Source organism: Phoca vitulina, unplaced genomic scaffold, assembly GCF_004348235.1.
Source record: "Phoca vitulina isolate PV1807 unplaced genomic scaffold, GSC_HSeal_1.0 scaffold10, whole genome shotgun sequence".
NCBI lineage: Eukaryota > Metazoa > Chordata > Mammalia > Carnivora > Phocidae > Phoca > Phoca vitulina.
Window position 1 is genome coordinate 28,890,876 of NW_022589713.1, and position 13,772 is coordinate 28,904,647.

Sequence of the window (13,772 nt, forward strand, 5' to 3'; positions counted from 1 at the left end):
TAATATTCTCTATCAAGTCTTGTTAACATGAAACTAAGTCATCCCTGCATGTCTAAAACTAGAAGATAGTAGGTCACGTGGGAGAAAATTTAAAATTTCCTCTACCCGTATTGTGATGTTGGTATGACTTCTCAGTTGAGCATATAATGTTTTAGGGGCAAAGCATTTATTTCCACTTAATTATTCTACTGCAGCAAGTACAGTTTTTCTGCCTGCAATATGTTAAGGTCTAAAGCGGTATTTCAAATCCTGGAACACTCAACGAGCTCTAAAGCAGCCAGGCTAGACAGTGTCAGGTGTTTTAGAAACCTTTGGATTTTTTTTTTTTTTTTTTTGGCCCAGGCTTTCAATGAGGGGAGTGCCCCCTGGTGGAAATGCTTGAAAATATTGTTAGAAAATGTTTTGATTAGAATGTGTTAATTACCCCCCTAAAAAAATTCATGTCACTTGAGAATACATCTGGATGCAAAATGACTATTAGAATCTGAATATGAGGGATGCATGTTCTCGTCCTGTTCAAGTTGTTGTTATCTGAGTAGGTGCATTTACGGACTAAGATGTACATGGCCCCTGTTTCCCATAGTCAAAAATACACTTCAGACTTAGGTCAAGGTCATTTGTAGTAATCCCCCATGAACAGTAAGAGGTATCTATTACCAAAATTTTTCCTTTGTGCTAAAAAATCATATGTCAAGGTCATCATGTACCTTACTTGCTATCTCAGAGAATACACTAAAACATCAGGACTAAAACATATCATCAGTACTGTGCACCATAGGTGCTCAATGAATTTACTGAACAAAATCAAACAAAATCATCAGTCATTCTTGTGTCTGAAAATAACTTGAGAATTTGTGTTACGTAGTAAGTTACCAACAACTCATGAATATTAATTTTATTGGAAATGAGAAGCTGCTTTTCATTTGGACTTTACATCTTCAAGTAATGTACTACGTGCTTTATACCTAAAAATATAAAATTATTCTGCACTGTCATTACATAGGGGTGAAGTGAGAATTCCCATTTTTTTCACTTAAAGAGTGAACTTACTGATGAATTCCTAAACCTTTTTTACATTCCAAAAAGAGTTTACAAGTTATTACAAGTAAAATTCATTAGTAATTGTAAAAGAAAGAAAAAAACCTTCAATAAATATTATCAGGACTTCCAAAAGCTAATTAGGAATTCTTTAAAACAGCAGATAGGCGAAAGAGACTGCCAATAGAACAAAAGGTCTGTCTGGCCTCCCGTTTGTCTCCTCTTTGAACATAATCACTGATTCAAATAGATTTTATCAGCTTCATGGAACTTCAAAGCCCTCAGAAGGAAAATATGATTTCATGAAACTTCCCTCTCTAAAAAGAAAATATGTTGAATATTCTTCAAGACTACCTGCCTCTCTTGTTTTGTGAATTTTTAATCACATGTCCAGGTGAAAGACTATTTTCAACTCCACCTACTACCTTGGACTCCTGCCAAGTAAGTTATAAGCAGACGCATTTATCTCTGTCGCTTGGGAGGCTAAATGAGAGCTGTCACGTTGGGGTAATAGCACCTTTTTACCTTTTATTCAATAGTGATATGGATAGTGGACTTTCCTTAAATTACACTGTGAAGAATTATAGGAACACAGTAGCAATTTCTGTTATACTTAAGCAGGCAAATTTCTCTCCACCACATAATTTACAGAACTCAAATTCAATAAAACATTACATGATGGTCCATTACTGTTATCAGTTTTGAATAATCCATCTTCATTCTTTATTTTACTGGAAAATAAAGTGTGCCAAAGACAAGAGGAGGGGGGAGAAAAAAGGGAAAAAAGCCACAGAATGGGATGAGAGTTAACTCTGGGTTTTATTTAAAAAAAGAAAAAAAAAGGCACTAACAAATATATTTGCTTCTATCACAATCCTTAAATAGCAATAATACAGAGGAGTGAACTGGAAAGTATAAACCTAGAAGCTTCGGCAATTATTTTTAGCCACAGGTTTCCATTAAAAAGACATCAAGTAGGCATAACTGAATGAATGACATATGCTAAAAGCTGGTATCTTCAGTAGCAATTAAAGAACAGATGCCCATCAATTCAGAAGGGGGAAAAGTCCTTAGAACAAGTAATCATATAAAATTCACCATAAATTTTCAGAAAAGGTAAACTTTTTTTTTTTTTTTAATAGTCAAGTGTGAAAGTCTTCAAAGAGGGGTTTTAGGAGACCCAATTAGGATGGTAAGAAAATTCTCCAGTTAAGAGTTAAAACATGAAATCCAGGATTTTAAAGTTGCACAGAGCTGTCAATGACTAAAATAGTCTCAATTCATGTTAGTTTTATCTATTATATTAATGTTTTAACATACTGTTTATAGGGTACCAGTTTCTTTATCTGATCATATCATAACTTTGCATTTGCATGTACATATTTTACATTAATTTTTTAAAACCTGGAGTTGGAATTGCACATTGTAATAAGTGCACACAAATGTGTGATGTGTGATTTAACTCTGCAGAGCTCCTTGTCTATACATATGCATTAGCATGTGTATTTTCGTACTCCACACTCACACCATACACTCTCACTCTGCACCTGCTTTTATTGAAATGCATACACTTTGAAATAAACACACTACATGCATTCATATGAATGTATAATCATTAAAATAAATGCAGCTGTGTGTGAGCGCGTGCGTGTATGTGGTTTTTAAGTATGACCACCAAAAACACATGTATGCTTGCATGTTTAAAAGCTTGTTCCCCAAAAGTGAACACTTAAATATACATAGAAAATTACGCTTATTTAAGTCAAACAGCTTCAAATATGGCCAATATCCACTTCAACTGAGGATACCAATTACCAATATAAAGGTTTAAAACCAAATCCCTCTATCACCCAGGGCTCCAAATAATTTTTATGGTAGTAACTTTTTTCTACATTAGCTCTTTTTAATAAAGAGAGCTCGATACCAAAGCTGTCACTGTTTTCATTCCCCCACCATCCTCAGAAAAATTTAAGTCACTGTTTTTGATGTTAACCACAGAGATAACTATCTTTTCAAAGAGATTAATATAGCATAAAAAGAGAGTGAGTTCTAATTCTGCCTTCTTTCCAGCAGCAAATCCTAGAGAGATCCATGGAATCAGTCAATGTGAGAACCAAATGCAGAACAAGTGGTCAAATCTTCAGAGTAATGGTGTGACATCAAAACCCAAGAGAAGAAAAACTGTACCAATGGAAAGTGACTTCACACATCCCTCAGCTAAAGTCTCTTGCCATTCTTCACCATATAAAATACATTCCTTCGTGCTTTAAGAAATAATAAATGGCTCAATTTTTAAAACATTTATCAGTAAATCTGTATTTCATTTGTGTTCATGTCAATGTTGTCTTCGTGGGCTTTCAATTAAATTGACAAGCATTTTACTGATCTATTATGTAGAAACCTATTTTTTGCCCAGTACTGAGAAATACTAGCAGTTACTGCTATTTCCAAAAATAAAGAATGCTGCCAGAAACAGGATTATCTAGAGGTCGATTCTTGATTCATTCATTCATTCATTCAATTCTTTAAATTACTGCTTCCCAATTGAATATGGTATCATGAAATTTACCAGATACTAATGAACACATTTTCAAGTTGTAAAATAGAGAACTAGGTAAAATCATACAATCTTAACCTGAGACATAACCTTCTGCAACTACCCTTCAAAAAAGACAAATGATGCACAAAAAACAGATAAAGAAAGTGAAAACAAACACTGAGTTAGTTAAAGGCTTTGTCAGGCCTCCTAACTTTCAATCCAGTTGAGGCAAGCCAAAAATAAGTCACTGCTGGGATTCTCCTAGGTATGGAAACTGCCAACAAGGAATTAATACTAGATTATTTTTGTACCAGAATCTCATTCTTATAATCATGTAATAAACAAAATAACTTAAATATGAAAGGAAAGTATGAGTCAGGCCAAAAAACAAATTGACAAAAGAAAGAACAGTGGTAAAACAAGAAAGTTGAAGGACATAATGTCCTGATTTCTAATCAAAGTTACATGTTCTCTTGGTTTTTTTAGTGTGCCTGGGCCAAAAATAAACACCATACATATTATATTAATTTCCAAAAAAAGAAATTAAAAAAAATTCCTCTCATTCACAATTTAATAGAATGGATTTGTTTCGGGCTTTTCATCTTAAGGCCTTCCCATAACATATTATCACTCTTTCTCCAGGTCCCTCTAAACATCTTCCCTGCTGATGGTATCTTCACAGGTATTTGCCCATGAGGACAAAGGTGTGAATACGAGGAGGTGTATGCAGATCTCAGGGAGAAGTCTGCAAACTAAGGCCTGCTGGCCAAACCTATCCCGGAGGCCAGTTTTGTAAATAGTTTTACTGAAACACCAGGACACTCACATCCATTCACCTACTGTCCGTGGCTGCCCAACACAGGACACTGTGACACAGCTCTTACGGCCCTCAAAGCCTAAAATGTTTGCTATCTGGACTATTACAGAAAAGATTTGCTGATCTCTGATCTAAAGAATGAAGTTTGGAGGAATATTAACAATAATGTAAAGGCGGAGAGGACAAAGCTAAGAAACACTTTAGGTTAATAAGCCATATGTATACATATATGTATCCTCCCCCCGCCCCCGCAATGGCTGTTCAAATTAAATGGCAGAAATTGCTACTGAGTACCACAATGTTTTTGGGTTCCTCCCGCCAAAAGTTGTACTGGAACATAAACAGGGCACGTTTACATAGTCATGTTTGACACGGGGCTAACAGGAAAGATAGTAGTAGGCTAGAAGCCAGGAGTCCTACCAACGGCCCTGACCAAATCATGAAACATTTCTCAATCTGCTGCTACCACCAGCCTATGCTCTCATTATGTAAAAGGATAGGCAATGCCAGTTCGAAATATAATTGACAGTGAATTTATTCTTTCAAGGCCCCCGAATCAAGATCGATCTGTATATAGTTCTTTCTTGGAGGTTTATGACAGGGAAAGGAGTGATAAAGCTTAGGCACCCCCAAGAACAGACAATACGATCACATGACAGGAAGAATTAAATGTTAACACAGAGTAAAAGTACAAGGATTAGTAGAAGATGGGACTAAAGAAAGAAGAGAGAAAAAGAGAGAGAGAACCATTACCAAGAGAACAAAACTGACCTGAGTTCTGTTAAAAGCCACACGTGCAAATACGGCTTGGGAGATTCCTGCCCGTTTCAGTTCATCACGTACCCACTGGTAGATTTCGGAAGACACCTCTGTGTTGGTGGAAACCTGTTGCTCCAAAGGCTTATTCATAGATCGACTGACAGGGGGAGGGTGGTTCAAGTACTGTTGGTTTAAGGACTGCTGGGCTAAAAGTCTATTCACCGCATACTGCTGGTTCAGCAGCTGAGCCATCACCAGCTGCTGGTTGACCAACTGAGGACTGATGGGCGTTGACACAAGCCCAGGGTGCAGGTTCGGTAGAGGGGTCCGGACAGAGGGCTGGCTGCCGTGGGAGAGCTGCGCGGGGGACGGAGGCTGCTCGGCTGTGTTCCCTGGGACCGGCTGCTGGCCAAAGTTGACATGATTGGCACCTTGCTGGGATAGTTCAGAAAGGCTATCCATTTCAACTAAAGTAGACAAAAGGAAAGTCAGGTTAAGCCAACAGCGATGGTACTGATAAGGATTTCTGACCTTTTCCTAAATACAGACAGTAGGCACAGGGCACCTTAAAGATCCAATTAAACTAAGAAAATTTCAAGATGGAACTCAATGGCTATGTTTTTACTTCCCTCTTCTGCACAACTCTACAAACTTTGAAAGGGGGACTATCAGGTACTTCAGGTCTAATTTTATAATGCGGTTTAGACTTAAGGCATAAAATTAATTATTTTCAAATTCTATGTGACTAGTTTTGGGGTCAAACTATTATTCACTCTCACTTACTACTCCAAGAAGGCTTATAAGCAATGGCTATTTTAAAATTAAAATAGCTTCTAGAAGAACACAGATTGCTTAATAGCAACTAGAGCTAAGAAAATACATGCACTAATGAAAAAAGAAATATACATGTATTTTTTCATGATATATATTAACTGTTATTACTCGAGGCAAAAGGTTTGAAAGGAAAAAGAGGACATAAATGTTATCTACGTTCAATTTTTACCTAGCCATGAATATATAAAGAAATAACCAGTATAATAAATAAAATGATCATGATGATAAGTAATAATAACTGAGGACATATTGAATACTGGGGTTGGGTATCTTATATGGCTTGCTTCACTTAATTCTAACTATCACGGGTGGCAGGTATATCTGCAAGAGAATGAAGCAAATGATTTACTGTATTGCAAGCCAGTATACCTAGTTTTGCTAAGATCCAAATGTTTCTTGAAGAAGCTATGGCTATCACCAGATGCTAAAGACAATCTTTCAAAGAAGGGGCGGGGAGTCATCCCGGTACAATGGTGATACTGTCACGATTTTGCAATTTATTATCACCTACCAGGATGAATGCTTCCCCCTTGGCTAGGTCTCTAATGTGGATTGGCTGAGAGTCAGCTGTAAGTATGTCAAATGCTTTGCTGTTGCAAGGAAGAGACTGCTTTGATGCTCTTAAATGGAAAGGCCGAGCATGGCTGGTGTATGTAAATAGGTGAGTCTTTTCCAAATAGCACACCATGTTTCTGATGTATAGACTCTGGCTTGCTTTTAATCATCATTTCTCTCTTTATTAAATATTCAGGCTTTATATTTAGAGGAACTTATCATATTGCCATAATCACTGATATATGCAAAATATAACTAAGAATTGGGAAAGAAACCTTCCATTTCTACCAGTGATATCAGCCCAAGTGGGCCATTCACAGGGAATAGTAATTCAAGCAATTATTCCAAAAATGATGCATTGTCTTCATTACAGCTCTAAGCTATAAAAGGCAAAGAATCTGTTTTGGTAGATGGATGGCTTTGCTTCAAATATTAAAAGCTAAAACATGCTCAAAATTCAGGTTCTCTTGTTTCTTAAAATCTTTAGGAGAAGTCATTATTGTTGTTGTTGTTATTAAATGGATGCAATGGAAGGAAAGAGAAGCAGATTTAAAACAGGGCACAATGCTATGCATATTAAACATCCCGTTCCTATATTATTTGGAAGGTATGAGTACATGGAAGAAAACATTAATAGAAATTAAAACATTAACCTTGATCACAGTGTTTGCTTTTGCAACACTAGCAAACTCAAAAGGGAGAAAACGTCATAATCTAAATGCTCAGGCACAACACACAACTTTTATCTGTCGTTTTTTACACTGCCGATAATTTTTAATGCATTTCCTGCATAACGCATATTGACCTGAAGTTACATGTGAAGATGGGCAGCCACATCAGAATTAAAAGTTGAGAAATGGTGTAATGAGGTCTCTGGTATGGATGGTGAAGCAGTGTGCTCACCGAAGTGCCTATCTAGAGGGGCTGGGGATGAGAGCTATAAAAATCACTTGATCTCAATTGTGGAAACTATAAATACAATTTAATTTCCTTAAAAATTGGGTGTAAAAATAGGCACTTTCTCTTTCTCTCAAACAAAAACAAAACACATAAAAGCATGATTTATCTCTGAGAGAAATCACAGCTAATATTAGTTATTCAAGGCCTGGTTAGGTCTTCACTGAGATGTTAAAAAATGACAGCTTCCCTCCTCCCGCCTCGATTTCCTGCATGTCTGACAACCAAGTCAGTTTGGCTGATTTAAACACAAACATTTATTGAATTTAATTATCTCATTATACTCATACCCACTCCCCACCCTCAAAGAAACATTCTAAATTGATCTCTAATTGGGCAATCACAAGACCTGGCTTTAGATGTGACTTTGATAAACCCCCAAATGACACATAATGGTATGTAGCCACCACTGCAACAGTTTTTTGCTTACCCATCATATCTTTTGTCTTCTTGAAATGTTTGTACCACCTTCCAAATTCTTGACATTTTGCTGCTGAGACATTTGCATAGTAAGTGCTGTTCACAATGGAAGAAATCATACTCTGCATGAAGAGGGGGGGAAACATTTGTAATACATATCGGCACAAGATGGAACACAAAAATGATTTCAACTGTGTAAATGGTATTTTTTTTTAATCAACTGAGTACCAATACATTTCTGTTTCGCACTTTGGCTTAAAGCCTCAACTTCGTAAAATTCATTAAGTAGCACATCAAATGCTTATTTAAGTAGAAAGCAAGAGTCCACTGAGACCAGTATAAAGCTCTCAAACCAACAGACTTTGCTCTAGTATTTATGGAACTTCTATCAATCTCATCTATTCTTAGGCTGACAAACCTTCACTGATCCCAATAAATACAAGTACGTGAAGATGACTTTATGATTGCAATTCATAAATAAACACTACTTTGAGGTTAAGTGACTGTACTCTACATCCCTGCTACTCAAAGTATGGCCCAGGGACCAGCAATATTGGCATCACCTGGAAGCTTATTAGAAATGCATAATTTTAGGGGCACCTGGGTGGCTCAGTTGGTTAGGCATCTGCCTTCGGCTCAGGTCATGATCCCAGGGTCCTGGGATAGAGTCCTGCATCAGCGTCCCTGCTCAGCAGGGAGTCTGCTTCTCCCTCTCCCTCTGCCGCTCCCACCACACCCCCCTCCGGCTTGTGCTTGGGTGCTCTTCTGTCTCTCTCTCCCTCCCCCCCAAATAAAGTCTTTAAAAAAAAATAAAAAAAGGAATGCATAATTTTGGGCCCTACAAGTTTAGCAAGATCCCCAGGGGATTTGAGTGTACATAAGGCTTGGGAAACACCACTTGCACTTTCTACTCCAATTATCTGGGTTTCAACTGGAGGTGCATTAACTACATTAACACTCTTCAAAGGTTAACTGACCACATTTAAGGAAAAAACAAACTATTCACAGAGATCCTCATTCAGAGAAAGAAACATCCTACAATCTCACCGCTAGCTTCAAGTACAGTAAAGCCAAGTTCTGAATTTCAAACTAACCATAAAACTTTAAAATATACACATTTCATGCTTACTAAATTTCTCAAGGATACCACAGAAAAGAAAATGACTTATTCTGTCATTTGTCTTCATTCTGCTTTTAACAAAAACCCTGAAAACAAAGTCAACAGTTTAATATATAAAAACAAAGACAGGAATGAGAATAATTTTTGGAGGTTTTGTTTTTTTTAAACTCATTTTCAACAAACAAAAACGTTTTCTTCCCAGCAAATTTTGGTTATGGTAATTTCAGTAACTTAATTCATTGTTATTTTTAACCCTAACACCCATTACCTAGTAGCGGTTCAATTAATTCCCAACTACATTTTAGGAATAAAATGTACCACCAATCCTTCCCCAGCTCCTCTGTATAGAAACACGAGAACTTACATTTCAGACTTCAGTTGGTCTATGGTGAAATAGTTTACAGAAGGCAGCATTGTTTGGGAGGCAGGGAACAACCAGAAAAGCCAGTTTGGGGACAAAAGTATTTTTATATCATTATCTTCTTTAAGCTACTTCTAATTTAGAGTTCTTTTGGTTATTATTGATTCTCCTGACATCCAGTATCAGTGTTAATATTATAACATGAAGACATTCCTATAATATGTAACTCTTGGGGATCTTTGAAGAACTTCCTGTGAAGTTGTATTATTTATGTAAAATATGGCTATCTTTCCTAAGAGGCACCATGATATCTTTTTTTTTTTTTTTTGGACACTTTCTATTTTATAGTCATTTTCACATTTTATTTCTCTAAAAAGACATTCTTAATGTGCTTGTAGTTCTCTGTCATTAATCCAGTAGCTTGCAATTTTACTAAGAGCCTCCCTCAGTCCAGAGTACAAAAAGATACTCAGCAAGGTTGCCAAAACCAGAGCCAGAAGATTACCTGATCCAGTTAACAATCCGTCAGCTTCAATCACACTTAGTCTATTGTAATAATGGATCAATAAAGTCAGACACTAATAAAACTACTGAGATTGCTGATGGATAATGGTGATTTTGCAAATGGATGACAGTTGATGTTCTTCCACTTTGGTCCAATTTTTAAGACATTATTACTCTTATTCCTAGACATTCTGGCAGTTTCTTAAATGTCAATAGTACATACAAGTTTTAGATGTAGTTTATGTCTTAGTTTTCAAAAATGTATGGGAATTACCTAAATTTTGCTGAGGTTTCTGACAGACATTCAGTCTATTTCAGTTTGCCAACAGTTCTGTATCTGCTCTTTGCCGCACACCTACTATGTGCCTGGCTGGTACTAGGGATACAAAGGCGGATTAAGACACAGCCTCTGCCTATAAGGACTTTACCATCTATTAGGGAGACAGATACATAAACAGATCACTTCAATTTAATGTGATTTAGGAGACCAACAGTGGAAAATATATGGGGGGACAAAAGGAAGAATACATGGTATGTGGAAAAACAACCCATCTGAAATATTTTTATAACATTAGAGCCCGTATGTAATAGTGCTATGTAGTTCATTATTATCCATATGTGGAAAATAATATCCATATGTGCATGATCATCAAAGCTTCCTCCTGCCCTTGTTTAACCCTAACTTGGAAGGCTGTGCCCTTAAGTGACTTTTTAGATGCTTTCTACTCTGTCAAGTGGCGTGTGCTTAAGAAACTCTGATTAATGTAAATATTAGCCTAAGCAAGACGTAAATCAAAAGGCTAATCCACAGGGTTGACACATGCCAAAGCCACTATTTAAATTCTCTGACTTTCTGTGCTTTCAGGGGGCTGGGAAATATTCCATAATTCAGGGTAACTTGGGGTAAACTCTATTTTTATTGGAACAATATGCAGTAATCTGTAAGACTAAACTGCTCAAGTGGCCACTGCATGAGGACTTTTTCTTGCAGTAAAATCCCTATTGGAGACTTAGGTGTGGCATCTGACTGGACTACAGGTTTCAGGGCAAGAAAGAGAGATTTCAGAATCTTGTGGGGCACATGGCGTTTGAAAGATCGTATTCAGTACTGGTTCTTAAATTTGGAAAATCATAAAGAAACGCCTATTACTTGGATAACACAAATAACAAAATCAAGGGGGGGTAAGATTTTTGCTAGAGGATGAGGATAGGCAGGGGGAAGGCAGACCAAGATCCACGTTTTTAAGGAGAGATGCTTAGGATTCTTATGTCAATCAAAAAAACACTTTGGTTTAAACAGATTACACTAAGTTGTGAGTTTATGCAGCTCTGGGGCTCCATATTCTTTTCCAGCCCAAATGTCTGGCATATACTAAACACACACTAAATATTCACATTTGATGAAAGAGAATAGCTAAATCCGCATTTAAGTCCAAAATGTGTAGCACACTGGCAGTGTGACCTTGTTCAAGGTAACTGACTCTCATTCTACCATAATCCCCCTTACTAAATGGGAATCATAGCAGCACTCACTTCATAGGGTTGTTCTGAGAATCCATCCATTTGGGCATGGTTTTTTTCATTCATTCGGCATATAACTACTGAACTCCTACTAGGTGCCAAGCACTAGGCAAGTTACTAGACAAAGAATGACCTGAAGAGAGATACTATCTACACTTACACAGACAATAAATAAAATAATGAATGTTATGCAATTAGCACAGAGCTGGGAACATACCCGAGTACGGACTTAAGAGATGTTAATTACTATGACAACCCTCTGCCTCCTCCTCCTCACTGGCTTTTATTATATGATCACATTTCAGATCAGTCGAAACACTATGCTTTAAATAACAGAAGAGTATCAGAATTTTCAAATGATGTATTTTAAGTCAAACACATTTTCTTATGAAGAACAGAGAGTATACTAACTAAATTTATTAAGTTATAAGTTGGGTCAAGGGACCATGAGAAAACCACCAAAGGAAAAAAGTATTCCCCTCCTTTTTTTCAATATTCCAGTCTGGCAGTATCTGGTGAGGCTAGCCTGTACCTGGGAGCCGGCCTCGGGAAGACAAACACCACTTCTGTGACGTAGATTTTCGAGCCATGCCCTCTCCCCTCTCTGGCTAATAGCAGCTCATCCTTCAGGACACAGTTCAGGGATCCCCACTTCTGCAAAGCCTTTCCTGACTTAGTGTCCGTCCGGCATATAGCACCTCCGCAGCACTCTTCTTCTGGCTGTGAGTCTTGGGTCTTATCTCTCACCTGGACTCACCACAGGGCTGGGCACGTATTAGGTGATCAATCAAAGGATTAAAGGTCACTGAAATTAGCCATTACTGCAGGCTACCAGAAAATCCTTTTTTTTGTTGTTCCTAAAGGTCAAAGGTGAATGGCAGCTTGTCACATGAATCTTTTAAATGCATCACTTTTAGCTGTCATGATAGAACTCATAGTTTAAAGAAACTTTGTTCATTAATTTGCAAGAGATCCCTTCCCAGGTTTTTCAAAATACATCCACACAGATGTCTCGGAAGTCGCAGTGCTTGGTGGTTATGTTATTCCAGTTCTCTCTCTCTCTCGGTGTCTATTTATACAAGCTCTCCAAAGCACTTGGAAAAAGGCACGACTTGTATCGTAAGTTTTCCTATTCAGTGGCCGGTCTCTGCAGAATGTCAGTGTTCAGGGAATTAAATAATCAGGCTGACCAAACTCAGCTCAAATCCCAAGTTCAAATGCCACACAGTACACCAACCAATGAATAGGCCCACAGCTTCCAGTGTTGGGAAACGCAACCCGAAAGTTGGCAGAAATTGGCTGTGGGTCTCATAACCCCAGTGTGACACAATATTCTCATCCTAGGAGCCAAGTTGTAAGCTTTTCTAAGATCCATAAAGCACATGTCTGCTCCCTATGAAGAGCTTCGGTTCTTTCTGAGAGTCTGCTGAAGTTCCGATCTGAAAGAATGCCATCTTCACAGAAACCCCAGTACTCTAGAATGATACCATCTGCCACAGGCTGAGCTGCCTTTTCAGCCAAATACATTATTTATAACCTTTCTAATTGTGAAAAGGTAAGGGTGGAATTTTTCTAAAGCCTGACTTAGATATAGTTAGAACATTCTGAACCTTTGCTCTCAAATACTGCAGGTCTCCAAATGTGAAAAGCAAAAACAACAAAAAACCCATAAGGAATTTGGTTGAGGTCATATCCTTTTTCAAGATAGTATATATTCTTTCAAACCCCTACTAGAATATAACTATGCCGTAGGTATATATATTTAGAACACATTTAGAAACCAAAGGAAGATTGTTTTATTTTTTCTACTTGGTCATCTTAGTAGCCAATGAAGAGGTTTAGGGAGAGGTGAGGCCTTCTGGAGGAAAAAAAAAAAAAAAAAGGTTTATCAACTGGGGAAAGGCAGTGATCTGATTACCCTTAAAATTGCTTTGTTGTGCCTTTAACATCAACAAAAAAACCCACCCCAAAACAATGCTAATCAGGTTATTCAATCATTTAAACCAAAACTGTTCATGCTTTTCTGCCAAATCAACCAACCACAGCAAAATCTGTTATCTCTGATTGCTCAGCTTCCAGTCAAAAAACAGTTAACCCCCACTATACCAAAAGTTTTCCAAAATACCCTCCCAGCTCTGCGTGTTCATGGAGAATAAAGAGAAAGCCATGTCATCTTTAAAGGGTAATTGAAGTGCTGTACCATATTTGCATATTACAATATACTCCAATAAACTAAACAGCCTGTCCCGGAAGCCAGCGCTGCTCCCTAGCATTTCATCTGATCTCCACACTGACTTTTGTGCACTCTCTCTCTATTTTTTAAACAGGACTGGGATATCATGATCAA

General features: G+C 37.5%; 1 protein-coding gene across 6 annotated transcripts in view; it reads right to left on the reverse strand.

Annotated features, from left to right (window-relative positions):
• SATB1 (SATB homeobox 1) overlaps positions 1–13,772 on the reverse strand; it is a 101,634-nt gene that overhangs the window by 44,780 nt on the left and 43,082 nt on the right. For all 6 annotated transcript variants that reach the window (XM_032408775.1, XM_032408776.1, XM_032408773.1 and 3 more), the window contains 2 exons: positions 7,930–8,041; positions 5,166–5,620 (listed from right to left, as the gene is read on the reverse strand). In XM_032408775.1, the coding sequence (XP_032264666.1) occupies positions 5,166–5,620; positions 7,930–8,041 (567 nt within the window). The remainder of the gene's footprint in view (positions 1–5,165; positions 5,621–7,929; positions 8,042–13,772) is intronic.